The 22,524-nt window shown below is 43.1% G+C and overlaps 2 protein-coding genes across 3 annotated transcripts in view; one reads left to right on the top strand and one right to left on the bottom strand.

The window, feature by feature from the left end:
• LOC115316590 (probable E3 ubiquitin-protein ligase HERC3) overlaps positions 1-3,903 on the top strand; it is a 58,725-nt gene extending 54,822 nt beyond the window's left edge. The window contains exon 31 of the mRNA XM_029976004.4: positions 3,242-3,903. Within this exon, the coding sequence (XP_029831864.2) occupies positions 3,242-3,397 (156 nt within the window). The 3' untranslated portion in view covers positions 3,398-3,903. The remainder of the gene's footprint in view (positions 1-3,241) is intronic.
• Positions 3,904-5,114: 1,211 nt separating this feature from the next.
• Positions 5,115-22,359, bottom strand: LOC8026034 (stomatin-like protein 1). Of its 2 annotated transcripts, XM_029976003.4 has the most exons (9): positions 22,121-22,359; positions 21,346-21,455; positions 20,766-20,832; positions 20,632-20,714; positions 14,557-14,760; positions 13,886-13,941; positions 11,738-11,868; positions 8,067-8,252; positions 5,115-6,743 (listed from the first exon to the last, which is right to left on the bottom strand). In XM_029976003.4, exons 1-9 carry the CDS (start codon positions 22,293-22,295, stop codon positions 6,538-6,540), a joined length of 1,218 nt encoding a protein of 405 aa, XP_029831863.2. In that variant the 5' UTR covers positions 22,296-22,359; the 3' UTR covers positions 5,115-6,537. The 2 variants fall into 2 exon arrangements, with proteins under 2 accessions (XP_029831863.2, XP_040361229.1); XM_040505295.2 differs by having other exon boundaries at positions 20,632-20,832.
• Positions 22,360-22,524: the final 165 nt, after the last annotated feature.

Here is a 22,524-nt window from a genome sequence, read left to right as displayed (position 1 = left end):
GGGGTCTTATAGTGTCATATTTCAAGTCAGTGCCGTGACGGGTGTTTATCAGGTTCCGGTTCATCTTCCAAGGTGGACCCTAGACTCGTCAAACACAAAATGGGGCCGAGGTTTACAGAGTGCGCCGATTGGGTCTCTCACGACGATGACGCCGTGCTTTTGTCGCCGAAGTTCAATCTGCGCTCTCTGCGAACTTGCTGCTCCAACTTGTGTTTAACGAGTCTAGAGCCCCTGCTGTGGAGTTCCTTGTAGCCGTTCAGTATGACCAGAGTCCTTCAATACGTTACTGGTCACAAAACTTCGGCTAAAGTGTGGGACAGAGTCAAAAACTACCGCCAGGAGCATCACTCTTCCGGAAAGGGCATTTTCATTTAGCCACCCCATATTCCTAATCACAAAATGTTTTCAAAAACCAATTTCTCATACACTGACATTGGCTTAAGTTGTACTTGATCACTGTGTGCAAGCACTGGTAATTTTTTTTATTGATCTCTAAAAGCAAAACATAGATATAAGCTTTTTTCATTTGTTTTCAAACAAAATGGTGTTTTTGCAAGCAAAAACAAGCCAAGCAATTGAGCATACGGGTTCGCACTGCCTCTGCTTGATGATGCTACTCGTTGCGTTGAAGTTTGCTGATGATAGCAGTATTTATTTATTAATGTGAAAGAAAGCATTAACTGTCCCACGGAGCGAGCCGACATCATCAGCTTTGAAGCCGCACCAGACGGCACCTTAACTCCTTTCTTTAAGTGAAGCCAGCTTTTAACTATGAAACCACGGGAAAAGCCTAGCCAAACAACACCTAGTTTCCCCAATCCCAAAGAATCGGAGTGAAGCTGATGGATTTTGGCTTCGGTCCCATTGGCTGGCTTGCGTCGTAGTTTCAAAGAGTGTGGCTCCCATTGGCCGCTGTGCGTCAGTTTCAACGACCACCACCCCATGGCGCTGCACGTTTGTCAGCGCGCCGGGAACACGAAGTGTTCAAAGTCAGAGCAGCGAGGAGAGGGCGTGCTCTGTTGTCAACGCAAATACTCCGCATACGAGATAAGGGAGCGGAAGAATGACATGAATGCTTTGGCATTCACAATTCATAAGAAGTGCTTAGGTGTACCTCGAGCCTTTTTGTTTGTATGCTTATGTCTTTTAGCTACTTAGTGCTCAGAGTTCAAGGAAAGCATGATATATTGTAACATACTGGCAACATTGTAAATGTGATGCGACGGGACTGGCAAACAATTTTCCTACATTAAAAACAAATGGTCTTTACGACTTGCTTTTAATATGTCGTTTCAACATACGTCGCTGGAACTGGAACGGGAAGGCGTTATGTTTTTGAGGGAACGGTAGAAGGAGTGACATTCGTCTTTTTTTATTTTAATACCTTCAAGGCTCGAAGGCGTTACTGAAGGGAGTGGTAATCAAAAATAAAACAATGACGACTACTGTGCAATGCAGCAACATAAAAGAAACAAAGACAGATTAATAAGACAAAAAATGTGTTTCAATTGCAGATTTAAATTGAGTGGATATGTTATTGTGGCGATCGAGGTGGGAAGGTGGTTCCATTTGTTGTTTTAAGAATAAATGGAAGAAAAAGAGTACATGTTCGTGCAGTCGGGTTAGTGTGGTGAAATGAAGAAGGTTGAAAGTAATGAAACACTTGATCCACAATGGTAGACAAAATGAAACGTGCACTGCGATTTTGAGCTGATTCTAGGTTACAGTAAGAAGATCTGGGCTTGGATCCCACACCACACAAGCATATACTCAAGTTTGGAACAGACAAGAGTGTTGTAGAGTAAAGATTTTAAAGATGAAGGCACCATAGAAAAGTTTTGTCATAAATACCCTAGTATTCAGTTAGCGTTGTTTGCAATAGGGTTTCTATGTGTTTGCCAGGAGAGGCTAGCGGTGATATGGATGCCTAGCTACTTGTAGGACATCACATACCCTACAATGTTACAGCTGGAGTAGTTTTCACTATTAGTATGGCAGGAGATTTGTATTACGTTGCATTTATTACTATTAAGATGCATTTTCCACGTGTTGCACCAAGTAGAAATTTTGTTAAGGCCAGAGCGAAGTATGAAGGTATCGGCACCGGAGGATATAACACGAAAAATTAGTCGTCAGCAAATAATTTAATGGGTGAGTTGAGAGAGTTAGTTACCGTAAAATAACGGGCAAGTGCCTACTCAAAATTGAGAGATAATCGCGAAAAAATGGGGGATGGGTGCTTGTCCGTTCATTGATTTTACATATCGATGTACTGTGCATATTTTCTCAGATCTTACAAATTTGGGAATGGGCGCTTAGTGTGGAATGGAGCAGATGTGTGGTATTCCACGGTAAATCATTTATGTAAATAAGAAAGAACGGGGCCGAGATTAGAGCCTAGCCGACCACGCAAGGGGAAGAGTCAAAATCATTAGTAGTTCCAAACCGAGTTCTGTTAGATAAAGTGATCCAAACAATAATGTTCCTATCTAAGTTTAGCTTGCTTCACTTAAAAAAAAAAGTAGTTGGTGAGGAGCGAGATCAAAAGCTTTAGAGAAATCTAGGAATCTGCAGCCAACATAAAATTCATTGTCTAAAGCAGTAAAACATTATTTTGTAGATAACATCAGTTGGGGTCTTGCATGAGAACGACTTATGAAATCCCTGCTGGCACGACGTAAAAAAATAATTACAGTAGTTTCAGGGAATTTAACCATCTTAGGATAAATTATATATTCAAAAATTTTGCAGGGGACGCTAGTTAATGAGATGGGCCTGTATGTAATTAAGTGGCGAGTGCACGTCGCCAAATTTAAATAAAGGAACCACCTTGCCCACCTTCTAATCACTTGGTTCCAAGCAAGACCTTAGTGACTGGGAGAAAAAGGTTAGACAAAATTATTAACTTCTGGAGTAATGCACCTTGGCATCTTTTTTTCTTTAATTTCAAGTTAATGCCATTAGTTCCTGATGATGAAGAAAGGTATTGAGAATTCATTTTGAGGCAAGATGAATTAAGAATGATATTATTTTGGAGAGCATTGCAGAAAAGGAAGTTTAATGTGTACAAAGCTGAAGAAACTTACATTAACGAGAAACGCTGAGCTCTCCCATAACGTTATGGAGAAGTTTTGTGACCAGTAGGACTCCGGTGCGACTATAGGTGTTTTGAATAAAAAAAAAAAATATTGGAGCACCTTTTTCCTACTTGAGTCAAGTTAGAACGGAATGTTGTGTGCAGATAATCCTGCAGCCGATGAAGGTGGACGACGACCACCTGCCTGTGGCACACACCTGCTTCAACCTGCTGGACCTGCCCATGTACTCGACCGAAGATGTCATGCGGGAAAAGCTGCGCCTGGCCATACAGAACACCCAGGGCTTTGGACTGGTCTAGCCGCCGCTTCCAGAGCGCCAAAATTTAGCCCATTTGTTTCAAGATAGAGAAGTGCAAAATCAAAGTGATATCTTTAAACATTATTTTTTGTTGTACTTTCGTGCACGAGAGGATCGGTGCATTTTGTCAGAGTTATGTAATATATTTTGTACCAACTGTTTGCCAGGATGTTGGCAATCTCTCAAGGAGGCAGCTCCTGTTTGCGGCGAAACTTTGTACGTGCTGGCGGCAGCCTGGTTTTACACTATGCACCGGATAGGAATTTGAGTACCTCTGTTTCACATCTTGCATGCAAGCACTCTGCCTAGGAAGGACTAAAAAGCCTGATCAAGAGAAATGCTTTGCCTTCACATAAGTGAAAGCTGGCTCTATTTTGTAGCTACTCTCTTTTCTGCTTTGACAGCTTTTGTACGAGCCTGGTTGCTCGCAATGTTTGGTGCTCGGTCCCCTACCCAATTGGAGGACACTTTGCAGACTTCATTTGGAATAAAACATTTCACAGATAACTTCATTGCATGCTAGTCAATAAATACTTAACTTCATTGCATGCTAGTCAATAAATACTATCTCCACTTCGTTCACTTCTGTGCCGACAGTTCATTGGGAGGCTATGCACTTGCCAGACTTATCGGTCGGCTTCCTCCCATCGCCTGACGCTGCTCTCTGCACTTCAGTGCTATGGGCAAAAGCATGATCACTTGACATATTACCAGCTCAACAAGCATGTAGCTTCCACTGAACTGCCAGCTTGGGTGTGAACGGAGTGCAACTGGCGACTTTCAAACTGTACATGTTGTGGTACTTTCTTAAATCTCTTTATTCTTACAAACCCTCAAATCTTCTTACATGTGTTTTCTCCTCTATAATGGTTGCTCTACGATACACCACAAAGTTGGACTACTGCATACTACTCATGTTACAAAGGTAACAAATGAAAAAAGAAAAAGGAAAATATTCTCACGCAACCTCAAATTTTCTATAATGGTTGCTCTGTGACGTAGCACAAAGCTGGACTTCTGCATACTACTCATGTAACAAAAGAAAAATAAATAGAGTCTAAGCTCATTACAACAGATCTGGTTACAACAGACATTTGGATATAACATACCGATTTGTGAAGTTCGGTTGGTTTCCCTCTACATACCATTGACTCAACTTCATATCTGTATACAACATATTCCTCTTACAACAGACCGAAATCTTGGTAAAAATTAAGGTCTGTTATAACGAGCTTAGACTGTATTCAGGCTAGAATTTTCTCAGGTTTTTTTCTTGTGATTATAGTTTTTCCAGTTATCACCCTTGCATAAATACAATGAATTAACAGAAAAAACCCTTGCATATGTACTATATACTCTTGCAAGCAAGATTTCTGGGTCATGAACAAAGCCTCGGAATAAATACATAGGGTTTTTATCTGCTCAAAGGGCATAAAATACATATTTTCAAATGACTAGCAGAGGGATTCTTGCAATAGAATGCCATGTAGGTCTAGTGCATCTACAGAGCAATTTTTTTTTTTTATATATATATATATATAATTTAGTTATTAGGTAATGTGGCCACTCCCTGCTAAAGTATGCAATATTTATTATAAATGCTTCCTGCACAGAAACTAACAAGTATCAGGTGCATAGAAATTCCTGGGAACCATCAACCGTAAAATACCGGGCAAGCGCCCACTCAAACTTCGGAGAAAATCACAAAAAAATGGGGATATGCGCTTGTCCGGTCATCAATTTTACATATAAATGTACTGTGCGTATTTTCTCAGATCTCACAAATTTGGTAATGGGCGCTTAATGTGGAATCGGCGGATGCGCGGTATTCTACGGTAACTTACTTTAGCATAAATTCACACATTACACATCAACCTGTTCCGGTAATAATTGAAAACATGCGTGTTGGTGGATATATATACAATAAAACCTCGTTATAACAAAGTTGAAGGAGCGGTGTTAATTATTTCGTTATAACCATTAGTTCGTTATAGCCACTGTCTATTTCTTCCCACTATTAGCAAGCGAGGGGAATGATGATTGCTTTGTTATATCCATTAGTTTGCTATATCCCATTTTGTTATAATGAGGTTTTACTGTAAATACATGAAAGGACAAAACATAGAGGATGGGGACAAAAACAGAACTTCTTTCAAAAACTCCGTTCCCGTCCTCTGTTTTATCCTTTCATGTAATCGTAACCTGTTCCAGACATTGCACCTTTCAAGCTGACTTCCAACACCACGTCTCGTACACGAGCTACGTCATGTAGGCAAAAACAAATGAAACATGATACGAAACCTACTACTATTGCACAGACTTTAAAATTGAGCGAACTGTATGTATGTATCCTTGGGGAAAAAGAAATGTCCGATACAAGGGATCTGTCCGAGATTCTGTTTCCAAGGGGGTATATGGTGATCCTGGTCAGTACTGTATTTGGCTCGAAACAATTCTACCGGCAATGTTATGCTTTGCCACAAGCACTTTGCACCTGCACAGGTCAACTGGAGAGAAATGCAGGACTACACTGAGAGAACGCAACTTGCATATATACACTTTTTTTTTTTTTTTGTTGGTCGATCCAACAACGTTTAGAATCCAGAGCCTCCACGCACCCTTTCATTGGGATTACATGCACAGTGTGGAACACAGCTAATCCAAACACAATGCCAGTACTTTTTGTATATCTTACCACCCGAGCTAGTGAGATGTAACAAGAAAGGGGGGGGGGGGGGGGGGGGGGGGTCTGGCAATGATGTGTAAGCTGTGTTGAACTCGGTACTGGGCTCTGTCCTGCAGGGTCCCAGTGTAAACATGTTAAACATCTGGTAACACCAGTTGAATTGTAAATGCTGCTACTATGGAGTTGCCCCAGCAAGAATGCCTAGCCACTAATACTATGTAAGAGGTAAAAGTGAAACAAGCCTCTCATCTTCTCCCAGTTGGGGCTGTTTCTTCGTTAACAACCAGATGGGAGGAATGCTGCCATGGCGCAAACTCTTGCTGAGCTAAAGTTAATAGGACATCTAATGGTGACATCAAGCACTGGCCCCGTCTTCTAGGTAATGACTGGTCTCTCCGAGTATGCGACTTGTCCAAACACGTCTCTGGACTAGAAAGAGTGCTCTCAGTAGGCGCTTACGGCGCAGTGCACTTGTCGATGACACCCATAAAGCGCCTGAGGGCAGCCCAGTCTCCCTGGACTTTGACACGCCCACCCATGTACACCTGCATGGGGGTTTCCTTGCCGCACAGGATGAGCGTCAGGTCATCTGCAGACAGGCTCAGCGTCACGTCCGCCTTGGGAGGTGCCTCCTTGCCTCCTCGCACCAGCTCCACGGCACCTGTCATAGAAAGCCGGAATGTCTCGAAATGTCACCGTTGATCATTGTGAAGCTAGCCTCCAGGTTACAGCCAGATTCCAGCATCTATTCCCTCAATTGCTTTGGGGGTAGTAAATGTTCAGAACTTCAGACCCATTGTGGTCATTTTTAATGATTCTTAAAATATGCTTATAAGTCAAAGAAAGTGGCCCTTCATTGAAGATCTTTTGTTAACCACCTCAATGCACTGGTCATGTTGCCCCTCTACGAAAGCAGAAGAATTCCTCGCTTAAACTATAAAGCATTGCCACAGTACTGCTCGCCCTAATTGGTAGAAAGATTAAGGCTAGAAATCTCCGATTTGGAAGTAGCCTTGCACTGAAAAATCTCAAAATTAAGTTGGTGCTACTGCCTTTGTTTTTCTGACATACGAGGTGTGCGATTAAAAAACTCCGAGACTTGTATTTTTAACAGAAAAGATAGAGGGCAGCACAGTGATGCGTGCGCAGCAGTCGAAGAAAGGGACCTTTGTGTCTCTTTATACCAAAGGGCGTCGTTCTGTGAACTTTGGAGCTGCGCTACACAAGTTACCACGTGCATGGGCACGATGGCAATTTCAATTTATACTGTAAACCAGAGTGAGAACAAACTTCAATTCTGCTTCAAACTCGGCAAATATAAAACAGACCTTTGCAATTATTCAGCAAGCTTGTTTCAAAAAGCAGTGAATTTTGTGAAGCATTTTAAGCGGCACTCGTGCTTCAGGAATGGCAGAACATCGCTGAAAGACGAAGATTGGTAGGGCTACCTTATCCGACCTCTCCTTGAATTCAGGGATGTTCTGCCATTGAGGCGCGAGTGCCACTCAGAATATTGTGCGCACCTCACTGCTTTTTGACATAAGCCTTCTAAAGCATTTCAGAGGTCTCTGTTTTAAATTTGCCGAGTATGACATAAAATTGATGTTCACTCTCGCTTTGGTTTGCAGTCTATGGAGAGATTGCCATTATGCTCGTGCATGTGGTCAAACAAGCTCGTGTAGCGCAGCTCCAAATGTTCACGGAGCAATGCCCTTTGGCGTAATGAAACAGGTAGGTCCCTGCCTTCAACTGCTGCGCACACATCACTGTGCTGCCCCCTCTTTTTACGTTACAAAATCAGTTTCGGAACTTTTTTATCACACCTCGTAGCTAAAGGAATTAAGAAGTGACCAAATGACTGATTTCGGTTTTTAAAACCATGACTCAGATGTGTGGTCTTTTACGGGTTTATGATAGGCATTAAGCCCGTATTACTGTCATAAAACAAACGGGTATGCAGTGTCCATCGCATGACAAGAGTCACCTTTGTCAAAACAGAGGTAGACAGTGAGGGCTGCTTTGGAGCTGCCCTTGATCTCAACAGCATAAGTGACCGTGACCCCCTCAAAGTCTTCCTGCTGGGAGGCGTACACAGCCAGCTGATGCAAAACTTGCACCAGCTGTTCAAACTGCGGCTCGCTGGGAGTGGCTGGCACTGCATGCAACCCGCCTGCGTTGCAGAAAGGTTGCAAGTTAATTCACCAGAGGTACCTGGGCACCTGGAGCCAACACTGTTGGCCGATGGGCCACCGATGTGGGGGAACCGATTGAAAGAACACTCTACAAGAATGGTGGTGATAACTAGTAATTCAGCAAAGATGCAGATGGAAATGGGTACTAAGCTTTGGGGTGGCAGATAACCATTCAGTTCAATGCTCAACTTCTTGGTCGCAAGTAAAGGCTGGTTCTCACAACTGCAACTGCTTACAACCATGTGCCTTATTTCCTACCATTTTTTATAGAAAGTATGTAAATTTGATCTCACAAATACTGCAAAACCTTCACTCTAGAGATACAGCGAGCGCTCGAAGAGCAGCCTTCGGAGAGCACGATGCTTCTCGGGAGATTTGGCGCCTCCAGCATGCTCGGGACGCCATGTTTTTTTATCGCGGCCAAGGCTACAGGAAGGCTGGCATGGTTGCGAGCTTCGTCACTTGATGGCGTCAACACGTTACAACCTTTCCATTCGGAAAGGTTGTAACGTGGTTCTTTGAACAGAGAACAAAGAACCACAGCAGTGTGCTTCTTTGTTCTCTTTTCTCCATCGCTTTTCCTAAACATTCAGCTGGTATTCAAGTAAGCGTGTCTAACCAAACGGCTCAGCTCCAGGCCGTCACAACTTTCCTTCGAGATGCCTGCTCCCTGCAGGAGCTGAGTAGGTACGGGACAGAAGGGAAATCCGGTTCAGCCAAGTTCAACAGGGCTCATGTGCACGCAGCTTGCCGCCGTACTTCCGCAGAGTGGCGCTCCTTTTATAAGGGGTGTGACTTAATGACATTCGGTTTATTTGTTTTAAATAGTGCAATCCACTCGTAACAATACCACCTCTAACGATGTACTGCTTATGCAGAGCTCAAGTTCGTCTGCTTTTCTTGCAAGGATTCTGGTGACGTCGGAACGCCGCGCTCCGATTGGCTCTGATCGAAAGATAGCGGGTAGACCTCAAGGCATGCCTCGAGGTCTACCCACAATCCTTCAATCGGAGCCAATCGAAGCTCGGCGTTCTGACGTCACCAGAATCCTTACGAAAAAAGCAGACGAACTTGAGCTCCGCATAACGATCAGTTTCTAGACTATAAACGATCAGTTCTTAGTCAAGATACAACAAGAATAGGTTATAACGATTGGATTTTTTAGTTGTCTCATTATTAGTGAGTGGATTGCGCTGTAATGTTCTGGTGTCCTTGAGCAAAAAATTTGTCTCCGTGGTATCTCCAGAACATGGCTGAGAAAGAGAGGGAGTGAAAATAAATTAAGGTTGTGGAGAGATCTGCAGAGCATAGTCGAGATTTAGACAATAAAATGAGCTCTAGAATTGTGTTGCAATACCCCTTTAAGAGCGCCACAAGCTGGGATGATTAAAGTTGAAAGAATGGCACAAGAAGAAACCGATAGACAATTGGTGTGTAACAGGACCAGTCTGACTAAATAAGATTTATTAGTGCAAAATCAGCTTGGGTTATGGCAGACTAAAGATAAAAGTGAACAGGAACAATGTGGCAGGCCCCACTGTGTGCCTGGGCCAATCTCTTCTCTTTCTCTAAAGCTTGCACGCTGGGTCGGCGACTCTGAAGCCAACATGATGGCCTGCAGAACCTTACTTGGCACAGCACTGCGGTCTGACAAGGACTCAATGTGGGGTGGGCACTTTATAACGAAGGTTTTGGTGGTATGTTAAAAGATGCCTGTGAGCCCAATTAAGTTCTCATACCTTTGCTGGGGCGTCCCTACACTCTTTGCTGACTGGAAGTGTGAACCCCGAAATTTAATTGTTTATGTCTGCCTGCAGCTTTGCATCTGATTCTGTTCTCAGTACCATGCCTGAGAAAACACTGGCCTTCCAGCCCACACCACCCAGTGCGAAAGGCAAAACTTCTGGGTTGAGCTGGTTAATTTCTCTAGAAACTGCAAAGCTCCAAGACAGTGCACCTAACAACTTTGCATGCATCATTGGTGTAACATGCCAGACATGTTGCATATTCCCTGGAGGAAATTACTTCAATAGACCATTTGCTAAACCCCCGTAGCATCCCAGCTTACACTCAAGAAATTGTGGGAACGGTGTTCCTTTCGTTACCTAGTGATTGGTAATTTCTACCAATTTTATGCTTGCACACTTCTGTGTGTAATCCATTGTCATCCTGAATAAGCGTTGTGTAGCTTGTGGAGGCCTGTCATATTACTTTTAAACTTTCTTGTCAATGCCAGCGTTTTAGAGCGCAGCTCTTAGGGGCCCGTTCCCGGCTTGAGCAGCGTCGCCGTCGCCGTCACCAAGGTCAGCCCAAGGTCACGTGACCCCCAAGGTCATGTGACACCCAAACTCACGTGACACCCAAAGTCATGTGACTCCCCAAGTCACGTGACCCCCAGTGGTCATGTGACCCCTCCCAGGGTCACGTGATTCCCCAAGTCACGTGACCCCCCCTCCGTCGAGGTCACGTGACTCCCCCTCCCCGAGGTCACGTGACCCCCCCAATGACGTCATCAGTGATGTCACTAATGACGTCACCAGCATCCACATCGTCATTGTCATCATCACTGATGACGATGACGATGCGATGCCATCATCACTGATGACGTCATCAGTGACGTCACCGACATCCGCATCATCATCGTCATCATCGCTGATGACGTCATCACTGACGTCACTGATGACGTCATTGGTATCCGCATCGTCATCGTTACTGGTGACGTCATCGGCATCGTCACGTTACGATGCCGATGCCCCGAGAAACCGTGGCCCTCAATACCCTTCCCTCCTCCTCCTCAAGAGCTGCGCTCCAAATCGGCGTTACAGGAAGTGGTAAACAGCTTTCACTTTTTTGATACCGTGCACGCAATCACCCCCTTCAACCTGCCTGACCTGCAGGAATCTCTTACAATATTATCGTTCTCATACAGCTTCAAAGACGCTGATATTAACTTAGAAACGCTAAAACTGCTATAAACAGCTCCGCTGACTTTGGCTAAATCCTGATTTTGGTTGTAAATTCTTTGCTTTTTAAGCAATTCCTGCTAAAACAACAATCACGAGAATGATAATACAAGAGATTTATACAGCTCAGCCTGGTTGAAGTATGGATTGCATGCACATTGCAAAAATGCCAACATTGACGAAAAATTTTAAAAGTGATATGACAGGTCTCGGCCATCTACACAACACTTATTCAGGACGACTCCGGATTACACTCATAAGTGTGTAAGCATCGAATCGGTCAAAATTACCGATCTTCCTCGAGTGCGGGACGGGGCACTTGGGAGATTTAGCAAATGGTCATAGTCAACCATGTTGAATAAAACTGAGACTGAGGCATTTGTGCCCCAGTCTCAGGTTGATTCAACATGGTTAACATTCAACAGCTCGCCTGCACTCTTACTATATTATCTCTGGTCTATTGTCCACAAGAAAAAGATAAAGTGTGAAAATATGCTTACCGGGACCGGTAGGAATGGTTGTTGGCGTCTTGGAGTGCTCTGTGGGGATTCCCAAGGCAGTCTTGAGGGCAGCCACCACTGGAGTCAATGGGTTGCTTGGCTCTGCCGTCTTCACAACACGCACCATCTTCCTGAAAAGTAGCACCGTGGACTAGTCCCGAAATCCTGCCAAAGTGGTCACTTTAACTGAACTAAGTCCATTAGCAAAGTAGCCTTGTCTGCTCTGTACTTGTACACACTTCATGCAAGGGCCAGCCGGCCGTTATTGTAAAGTCACCAAATTTCCCTAACTTATATTGAGGAAGGCAAGCGTAACACAGGCAAACTTGCGCAAAGCTGATCCTAGATCCAAAGACACCGATCTAAAGTTTTCCACGAATAATTGGTGGCTACTGAGTGGTTCCTGCTTAGAAGATACTACTGCATGCCTAAGGGCAAGGGTCATCCAGAAGAGCATTGGCTCAGCCAGAATGTAACTAGAGCCACTGACAAAAAAATAATGGTGGGGCTACACTTTTGAATGCTTGGCCTTCAGCACGCCCTGACGAGACATTGAAGCACCGTTGAAGGCTCTACTAGAGTAGAGTGACCACTTTCCCGCTAGCGAAATGAGGGACATGCTGACCGGGTGATGAAAGAGAAGGACGGCATTATCACGACTGCAGCAGCTGAACAGGAAACTATTAGAGCAAATTTATCAACACGCACACCACAAAAAGTGGCTATGCTAACACATTTAAAATTGCCACGTGCAAAGCCAAGAAAGAATGCTTCTCCATACTGCTAGAAGATTCGAGTTTGCTCTTATCCCGATTGTGACCTTGCCGATTTCACCTTGATTTGACCTTGCCGAGTCGGTCTCGCCCTAGCTCACTCCTGAACATTCTAGGTGGAATGTTTGAGATGCCAAGTGTAGTAGATAAGAAGCTGACTGTGACCTTGCTGACTCATTCTCTCGCTCCAGCCGGCTGTCACGGGCTGCCACGCCGACGCCGCGACGTTCGCTGCTGCTGCTTCAACGCTCATTCTTACTTTTGGTTTCTGGCACAAGTTCGCCGATTACTAAACCTTTATTTTCCGTTTACGCTCGTTGAGCCTTTTTTCCATCTACGACAATGCTTTGTGCTGTCTGAATACATAGTATACACCTGCAAATTGTATTGCAGCAATTAAGCTCAAATAATTTTAATCGCAGTGATGTGTGTTTATTTTAGTGCCAATTATGTTATTAAGGTTGTCTAAGTTGAAAGCTTAAAAATTAACTGCAGCAGAACTTAATGCACCAAAAGAAAAAGAAAACAGCAAATATTTTTCGGCTTATTTTTTTCCTGTGGGTGCTTACTTTTACTTACATGCTCCTACACAAATTTGGAACCTTGCTTTTTTTAACCGTTGTGAATTGCAGGCTTTTCGCCTTGTGCGGCTGTCTTCATTAAAAAAAACTTTCCACAGCAACCCTTTCACATTGACGCAGCACAATTTAAAAAAAAAAATTACAATAATTTTTTTTTTTAATATTTTGCCACCAAGAGCAAAGGCACAATGGCGCATGCGCGTAGGTTCCCCTGCAAGAACGACGGTCGTTTTCCACAATGCTTGGATAGAAAATGGCGTACCACCGCGATTCACACGACTGCCAGTGACTTCCGCACTTTCCCGTACCCCGTTGTTCTGCAGCGCCATGAGTTGCAACCGAATTTTACGACGATGTGAAATGTGCGAAATTTTAAAAATTTTGGAATTTAATGCAGGACGCAGGACACGAGTTGCAAGACGGGTGGTCACCCTACACTAGAGGTGGGATAACTGAAGCGCTTTTCTGCCGTTCCCACCTCGTCAGTGACTGCAGATGTTCATATCACTCGAGTATAATTCGTTTAGACTTCTGTCGAGCTTTCTAATTCAAATTTGAAATAAATAAAATTTCGGATACATTTGAAATTTTTGTAAATACACAAATTCCCTGCTAAAACTAAAACTAGAATACTACAACAAGCCTTGCTGCAATGAGTTTTGGTCTGCTTGGGTGTTATCAGTTTGTCAATTTATAAGCATCTACACTCAAGTGGCTCATTAATTTCCGAGTTATTTTGGAAAAAAGTTCCAGCCTGCTTGGACACAAGGAAGATAATCAAATTAAGCACTCACACGTCAACTTTGGTCACTTCAAGACCCCATGGGAGGATAGTCTCATTCAGCTTAGTCTGCAACAAGCACACCAGCATTGGAGAGTTATGGCTCTGGCCTAGCACTAGCTGCTTATAAAATCAATGTAAATTTCATGTTTCATCGCTTTTGTATTTTTCAGACGCTTGTACCAACTCCCCCTAGTACATGCTTTTATACTTCTCACATGTCTCACTAACCGACCAAATACCAACGGCCAATTTGAAATGCCTTATTGCAGTTTAAAATATATAGTTCTCAGATAAATCACACAATATGTGTGCTAATACATATCCTTAACTGTGCTGCGGCACCATGCTGGGAAGCAAGAGCTCTTTACCACAAAAAAAGTATGCCGTTACGCTTTTAGGCAACACTGAACGCTATTACAGAATTAACTATTTCGTGCTTTAAGACAGGTTTACCATTCATTTTCTCCATCTTACAATAAAGATTCAGTGTTAGAAAAGCTCCACCCACACGTCCCCTCCATTACGTGCCAATTCTACCCTGCAAAAAATCGCTGCCATTATCTCAACCTTGGGACTGGAAACGGGGAGAGTTATATGATTCCGCATTAACACTGACTCAATGCAGCTCCATGCGTCAGGGCTCGTTAGTGGAATAGGGATGCCTCTGCGAGGCGCTCTGACCAGGAGCGTGGCCTCAATGGCGTCCTTGTGCCTGTCGAGGTCGTCCTGATCGCTGCAGCCCAGCAGGGAAGCCAGGCATTGCTGGCACAGAGAGCCCACTGTGGCGTCCACCTCCTTGACCCGTGTCACGTAGCGCACGCTGTGCACCACTTGCCACTGCAGCTCAGCGCCCACCTCTATTATGGCGCCATCGCCTGTCAGGACCTGCGGAACAAACACATTTAGCAACGATGACCATGGTTCTTTCCACAATATGAAAAAATCTGGGGGCATGGCTCGTTGGCACTTGAAGCAATACCTGCTGGATAACAATGCCGTTGTGCTGAAACCTGAACCAGGCCAATGCGGGACAGACTGGGCACGAGCGCTGCATCAGCATTACAGCTGTTATAATTGATTGAAGACGAGTTTCACTTACGGTAATGCAGCACTTTGTCTAATTTGCGCACTAACACATGCCCGTTTTATGAGACGCCAAAAAATTAAGCGCTACAGCTTTGCTATCTAGAATATGTTGGCTATGCCACTCTTCTAACTGCTCTCCGACTGAGAGTTGTCTGCCCCTACCTTGCAAGTCTAAAAGTGGCCCTTGACTTCGGTCTGCTTGAACACGGTTCTACACCACGGTGGTTGTGTGGCTTATTAGAGGTGTGGGATTGTTGCACCGAAAATCACCTGTAAATATTTTCGTAATCTGGATTTATCTAAGAAAGTTCAGTTTCTTTTCAGCAGGGACTCGAACCGTAACCGAAAACCGTTTAGGAACGAAATTTTTTCAGTAACCAAAACGAAACCGTTTATTTTTTTAATTTATGAAAACTGTAAATGTAGTCGTAAATTTACAGGTAACCGATATTAACTGAACAATAAAAATATTAGCTTTTCTCAAGAATGACTTCAAGGAGGGATCTTGAAATGTTGTGGCCATTTCACAAAGTTAGCATCAGCGAGTGGTGCATCCGGAAATACTTTTCCGTTCAATCTAGATTTAGGATTAAAAAATACTTAGTTGGAATCAGTGGTCGAGCTTACAATTGACCTCTTGTAGAAACACTGATTCGAGAGTAAATGGTTCTAGAACCCTCTCTCTCTCTTCCTTCCTTCTGGTGAGCAGAGAGGGAAGATGGTTTCTTTGTGTCAACTTCGGGGTCAGAAGATAACCCACGATGGGGACAAAGGCGAGTTTGGGGGAGCCGTATCTAGATCACAGCAGCTCAATGGGCGAACAGGATGTGGCTGGCATTTTGGGTGTCGAATGGGTGGGAGGGGCCTTGCGCGCGCGTTGTTTTCTAGCCATTTAGTCCCGAATTTTTGCGCTAAACATGTAACGCGGAACATTTGCCTGAAAAATGAATATTTAGAAAGACTTGCAAGTTTGAAGTCGATTTTCTAAAAAAAAAAAAACACCTTTCATTTCTTTCATTTTTATCTACAGTTAGGTAATGTAGTAGTCTGTCAGGACCTACCAACAGAAATTGTAATATATTGTTTGTATGGCCACTATTAGGACTCGAATCTCGTGCTATGAGAGTTTTGAACGGGATTTTGCATAGACGCTCAGCTGAGCAGAATTTTGACCTGTGTAAGGTTTTCTGTTTAAAGGGACACTGACAGGGTATTTATGCTGGCCGAGGTTTTTAGTTGTACGTGACATATGAGAGCTGAACTACCCAGAACAGAATTTGCGGCTCGAAATTCGGTTTCTTTCTGCCCGAAAACCGCCGATCTAGAACTGGCCGGTTGGAGTCTCGCTCACTCTCTTTTCCGCGGTCACGGGCCGTTTTCTAAGGTATCGATGCGACCACCAAACTTAATCAAAGTCGTGGGTCACTGAAAGCACGCGCTCAATATTAAAAATAGAAAAAAATATTAAACCCATTTTTTGTGGCTTCTAAAAAGCTGCAAATACGTTGATTGAAAAAAAAGTTCCACAGGCAACCGGAAGCATTCTGTGAGTGCGTCGTTTCGCGTTTCGTGGGACTCGCAGGGACGGCGATGGCAGCGGACGACGGGCGTGGGACCTTTATTTCAGAACTGTCGTTCGCGGTACCGGCGAATTTTGTCTGCCTTTAAAAGAGAAATTTGGGACTGGTCAAAAGAATTGGTATTCATCCCGTACGACACGCCCGACCACCAAGCCGATTTGCACGAAGACGTCGCCGAGCCGTAGCTCCCTTCTCGTGGCTGAAGACGTCGCCGAGCCGTAGCTCCCTTCTCGTGGCTGAAGACATCGCTCACGCAAACGTCAAGCACGACGTGTCTACTTCGAGTTGAATATGCACGCGTACGATTTCTTTACTAGGTGAGAATGCCGCCAATGCGTGGTGCATCCCGACTTCGACCCGGGAGTGCTTTTGCCAGAGGAAAATCGGCAGCAAACTTTCCAACTTACAGTTTATCAGCTGAATTATTACTAAGGAAAGAGATCCTCCAATTTCGGTATGCCCCACTAGCTCAGTGGGAAAGACGGCCGCTTTACACGCGGTAGGACCGGGTTCGATCCCCCGTGAAACCTTTTTTTTTTTTTTTCCAAATATTTTCCGATGTCTACATTTCTTTTTTTTTTTTTTACAATTATTACTAAAGAAAGCAAAAAAAAAAAAAAGATAAGACACAAATGTTGTGGACGACACGTCGCTGAATTAAATGGTATGGGATTTCCTTTTTGACACCTGCGAACTCAATGTAATCACTTTCCACAAAATGCAAGGAGCATATAAATCAGGTAGCGTCCGCTTTCCGAGGTGCCCGTTAATGGTCTACAGGAATTGCAGCCAGCCATTGGTCCCGATCCCGTTGACCTTTCGGAAACTGTCGCACAATGCCACTTCTGTTTCGGACTTCCGCCACTCACTCTCTTCTCTCCACTTCTCCGACCTCCGTCGGGTTTCGGTTTCGGTTTCGAGCAGTTGCGTCTTTTGGCTTTATTAATAAAATACGCTACTCTGTTGTAAAATATTAATTGGGTAGTCCTCCGACACCATAATGAAGCGCCTGGCAAAAAATTAAAAAAATTTTTTGGGGGGTGTCAGTGTCCCTTTAAGGGGGGACACTGGCTAGAGGTTGAACTTCTGAACTACTCAAGTGATCGGAAGGAAATTTGCAGGGGAGATTTAACTTCAGATGAAGGGGTACTATGCAAACTTTCAGCTCTCTAGGACAACTTTGCATACCTGCATAAGAAGATGTGTGGACATTGCACTTCTGAAAATTTTTTTATCTCTCACATCCTCTACTATACTATCTCTTTCTTACCCCTTTCCCTTCCCTTTGCAGGACGGTGACAAGAATGCGCACACTAGCGTCCTACCAACTGTCCTGCATCCTTTCCAAGAGTAATTAAAATACATTGCCAAACAAACAAACAACAAACAACAAACTCTTTATTAAGAAATCTATGATATGCAAATGAAGATATTAGGCATCATTTTAACTGCTTTAATATAAAGTGGGGGATGTGGGACTTTGGGCTATCTAGTTTTTAGAACTCAAATGTAAATATTTCAGGAAGAGTGACTACCTCAAAATATGAGATGCATAACCGTCCTAAGTCAATTTTTGAAAACATAGCCTTTTCTGAATGAGAACTTTAACTTAAAACAAAATAAAGTAGATAGCCCGATTCCCCAGTAAATTTCAGTTCAGAAACATCTTGATTGTGGTATCAGAATAATTTTACCCTCAAATAAAAGATTCCTTCGTATGAAATTTGCAGCAAAAAGTGGAACTGAAAAAAATGCAATCAAACATTGAACTCTCTTACTTTGTTAGTGCCTCACAATGTGTTGAAAATATTTTATATCAACGTAACTATTTGGCGCATGGTTATGAAATTTAGTGTAAGGGTGTATAATTAGTTTCTAAAACCGAAAAACTCAAAATTGAAAAATGAATTTTTTAAAAAAGTTTTGAAACTTGGGCCTATGTCCCCCCTTAATGTTAGTACTTACCTCAATATCTGAGCGTAAAAGCCAGTGAAGCAACAATATTTATCCTAACAATATTTATTTACTTGGCACTGGGTTGATTTGCAAGGTGTGTGAGCTTCGCCCTGTGTATTGACGAAGATCTGTATACCATCTAGACTGCCGGACAAACTTAAGAGGAAAAAGTCTAAGTAACCCAGCATGAATACCTGAAAATAGAAATGAAACCTAAACACATGACTAACACATTTGAAGCCTTACATGCTACGAAATGCTCCTTATTTTACGAAAAAGTCTGTATGTGCACAAAATAAATTGTACTTCCTAAGCGTCAGATACAAAGTCATAAATATGTATATGCACTGCATATCTGTTTGACATAAGAAAAAATGACAATTACATATCAAGATCGATATTTCAAACCCAAAGCCGAAAGCAAAAGGCTTTAGAGGAATTCTCTAACAATCTGCATTCCCCTGTACTGAGAGGAAGTGCTGTGCCCGCACTTGTGGATACAGACTTCTAAGTAACTTTTTTAAGTACACTACTCCAAATGTTATTAATGTTTATGGTTCGATATTGAGGTAACTGCTAACAATAAGTAGAAAACCTTACATAGGCCAAAATTTTGCTCACAGCAGAGCGCCTGTGCGAAGTCCCGTTCAAAACGCTTATGGCACGACATTTGAGTCCTAATAGCGGCCATACAAACAATATATTACAATTTCTGTTGATAGTTCCTGATAGACTACTATATTACCTAACTCTAAATAAAAAATAAAAGAAATAAAAGGTGGGGCTTTTTAGAAAATCAACTCCAAACTTGCTTGTTTTTTTTTTTTTTTTTAAATATCCATTTTTCAGGCACATGTAGTGCATTATATATTTATTTCACAATATTGAAATTATACTCAAAAGAAAGGGCTTAATTGGAGCTTTACGGTGATGTAAATATCATAAAAATATGTTGATTAGGTCAGACAGCACAGCTTGCTGAACTTCGTCAAATATCGCCGCTGAGAGGCGGTATGACAAATAAAAAAAAATACATTAAGAACATTATGACCTAAACGCTTAATTAGCATAAAAAAATAATATGTTGAGAGTGTTCCCAAAAAGTTACATTGATTTAGCGTAAAAAGTAAGGAAAAGGGATGGAGTGAAATATGGCACCCCCGATAAGCTGGAAAAACAAGTGTCCACCTTGGCGGCTTCAACGGTCCATAACTTGAGAACAAAAAATCCCACGAACTTGACGTTTGTGTCTTTTTTATTATAGAAATTGCCCGATAACATGTATTTTTTTAAAAAGAAATTAAAATTCAACCCAAATTTTGTGTTTGCGTTGAGATGAAGTCACCCATATATATATATATATATACCTGTCAGTGACTTAAAAGATAAGATAAATATATATTAGGTATATATTTGATCTTTTTGCGTCTGCACTTTTCTTTTACTTTTTGCATCTGCACTTTTTTTTTTTTTTTAGGGCAGAGGGTGGAAAGAGCAGGCGACAGTGCTGAGGTCGACAGGCGCCACCCAGACAGGTGACGTGTTGCACTTGCGTGCTTCGATTTCAGCAAAAACAAGAAAACTTGCCCCCCACCCCACTTCCTCTTTTTTCTTTAGTGAGTCAATCGAGATCCAAGAAAACAACCGAACGGCTAGACGTAGGTAGGTGTTTGTCGGTGCGAGTCTAGTCGTGCAGTCGTGGAGTCGACAGTCTGCTTCAAAAACTTCTTGCCATCAGGGGCAGCTTGTTGCAGAAAACTCTTGTTGTTGGTTGGTCGACACATTAATGCCGTTGTTGAATATCTGGTTAATGCCGTTGTTGAATTTCTGGGACTATGTTTCTCATAAAATGGCTGTCTAGCATTTTAATAAAACAAATAGTTGAAGAAATCGAAAGAAAAAAAAGAAAAGACTTTTAGGAGCATGTAGTTGGTCGCCAAAATCGTAAGAAACCGAAACGAAACCGATATCAACAGGAAACGATAACCGCAACCGAAACGTTATATTTTTCTGTTTGAGTCCCTGCTTTTCTGCCCTAAACGTATCTCCTATTAGACAAGCTCAAAGTGGTTGCCGACCCCGAGGTGAAGTGAATTCTACTGAGCAGTATGTGTCAACTGAAAGGGATCCCAACCTCACGATTGGGGACCTGGAAGACCTTTGGCTTGAGGTCCACTTTCATCGAAGAGTCAATGAACGGAAACACCAGCACGAGGCCTGGAAGAAATCCGTGTGAGCAGAAATTCACGTCCCAGCCGTCGCATTCACCTGGTCCTTGCACTGGCTGCAGTTTTCCCAAGCGAAACACCGCCAGACGTTCCAGTGATGGCACCCGCTGCAATGCAATGGGTAAAAGTTGATGACCATCGATGCCTCATATATGCACTAAAAAAAGAACACCATTGGGGACCACCAACTAGAAAAGAGAGCAGGTGGACATTTGTTATTGTATCATTCACCTTGCTTGTTGTAGTCACTGTTTTCCGATGCCATTTCTACTGTCTTTATACCTTTAAAAAATCACCCTAAGATCAATTATAGTATGCGAGTGTGTCTGTGCTCATGGAAGCAGACAGGCCTTCACTGATGCTGAAATGGTGCTATCAATAAACTGGTTCCCGCTCACCTGTGCAGCTGCAATGGATACTTCTAAGAAAACAGCACAGATGACAAGTGCACAGATGATCGTGGATAACTTGCATGTTCACACAAGTTCAGCCCATCATTTTGTTATGTTAGCTCTAAGACTTAATGACGAGGAGTCCGCTAGCTCTTAATTTACATGTGCCCCGCAGCACACAACAATGAACTGGCAGGAAAGATTGTCTGTGAAAACACATATGCCCACCTTGATGCAGACCCAGCATGTGACAGGAAATGTGAAAACCAGGAACAGGTAACAGAAGAATGTGACGATGGTCCGGATGATGGTGGACTGCCAGGGTTCGGGCTCACATTCTGCAGTGAAAGTTGCATTTTTAGCAGACTATGCCGAGCGCAAGTTCGTCTGCTTCTTTTGCAGGGGTTGTGGTGACGTCGGAACGCCGAGCCCTGACTGGCTCCGATTGAAGAATAGTGGGTAGATCTCAAAGCAGGCTGCCTTGAGGTTTACCCACTATCCTTCAATTAGAGCCAATCAGAGCTAGGCTTTCTGAAGTCACCACAACCCCTGCAAAAAAAGCAGACGAACTTGCGCTCAGCATTAAATAAAGCGGATTTGTGTATCAGCAGGGGCACGAAGCTAAAATAAACTACGAGGACTCTTAAAATTATGTTCATGTATTGTGTGTATGCAGGGCAACAAAAAGGAGGTTTCATCGACTGCATATATGTTTACACAGTTGAAATCTTTGCCCATTGTGCAAGTGAGATCAATATCCCAACGCTCAATCGAACTTTTTTTTTTTTTTTTTAGCAACTTTTAATTAAGGAATTTGATCGAGTACGATAAATGCGCCTTACTTATCCTTTCTAGGTAGATTTATCCATCCATCCCCATTTACGCGGCGATTTTGTAGTTGAATGGCACTCGGGAACTTGCGAACGCTACAGCAATCGGTCCGACTAAAGGATACGTCAAATATGGAGCGCAGCAACGGGAGGCAGCGGCGGGGTTTGTTTACCCGAAAGGTCTATGACGACTTGATGCTTATTGTACTTGAAGATGGTCTGATACTTTTCCGGTTTCTTCAACGTAGTCATGTGGTGTATAGACGAGTAATCGAACACGGAGCTGTAATCGAACACGAAGTCCGGGGTGTCATAGCTGTCCTTGTACTTCGCGAATTTCTCGTCCATCCTGCCAGTTCCGCCATAGACGTCAGGCGGAGAAAATCGATGCGGGCATTGCGCTCCGGAAAAGGGGAGGGGGAGCAGTAACAAATCGAGACAAAACATGGTTTCGGTTTTGAAGCAAAACGTTCTGCAGGTTTTGAGGCGTACACGTATGCATTATACAAACCATCAGCTTATGTTTGTAGCAATCATTTTTATAAACATTATTGCTGAAGTTTGTTATCTTTTTTTT

Source organism: Ixodes scapularis, unplaced genomic scaffold (genome assembly GCF_016920785.2).
Source record: "Ixodes scapularis isolate PalLabHiFi unplaced genomic scaffold, ASM1692078v2 PGA_scaffold3__209_contigs__length_174095766, whole genome shotgun sequence".
Taxonomy (NCBI): domain Eukaryota; kingdom Metazoa; phylum Arthropoda; class Arachnida; order Ixodida; family Ixodidae; genus Ixodes; species Ixodes scapularis.
This window is presented reverse-complemented; position numbering and strand designations above follow the sequence as displayed.

What these genes read in the sequence shown, in the direction of transcription:
- LOC8026034 (XM_040505295.2), bottom strand. Translation starts at nt 22,295, where the DNA reads ATGGACGAGAAATTCGCGAAGTACAAGGACAGCTATGACACCCCGGAC. An exon ending in TCCAGGTCCCCAATCGTGAG is followed by an intron (nt 14,761 to 20,631) that starts GTTGGGATCCCT and finishes TTTGTTCCGCAG; the next exon opens with GTCCTGACAGGCGATGGCGC. An exon ending in AACCATTCCTACCGGTCCCG is followed by an intron (nt 8,253 to 11,737) that starts GTAAGCATATTT and finishes TCTGCAACGCAG; the next exon opens with GCGGGTTGCATGCAGTGCCA.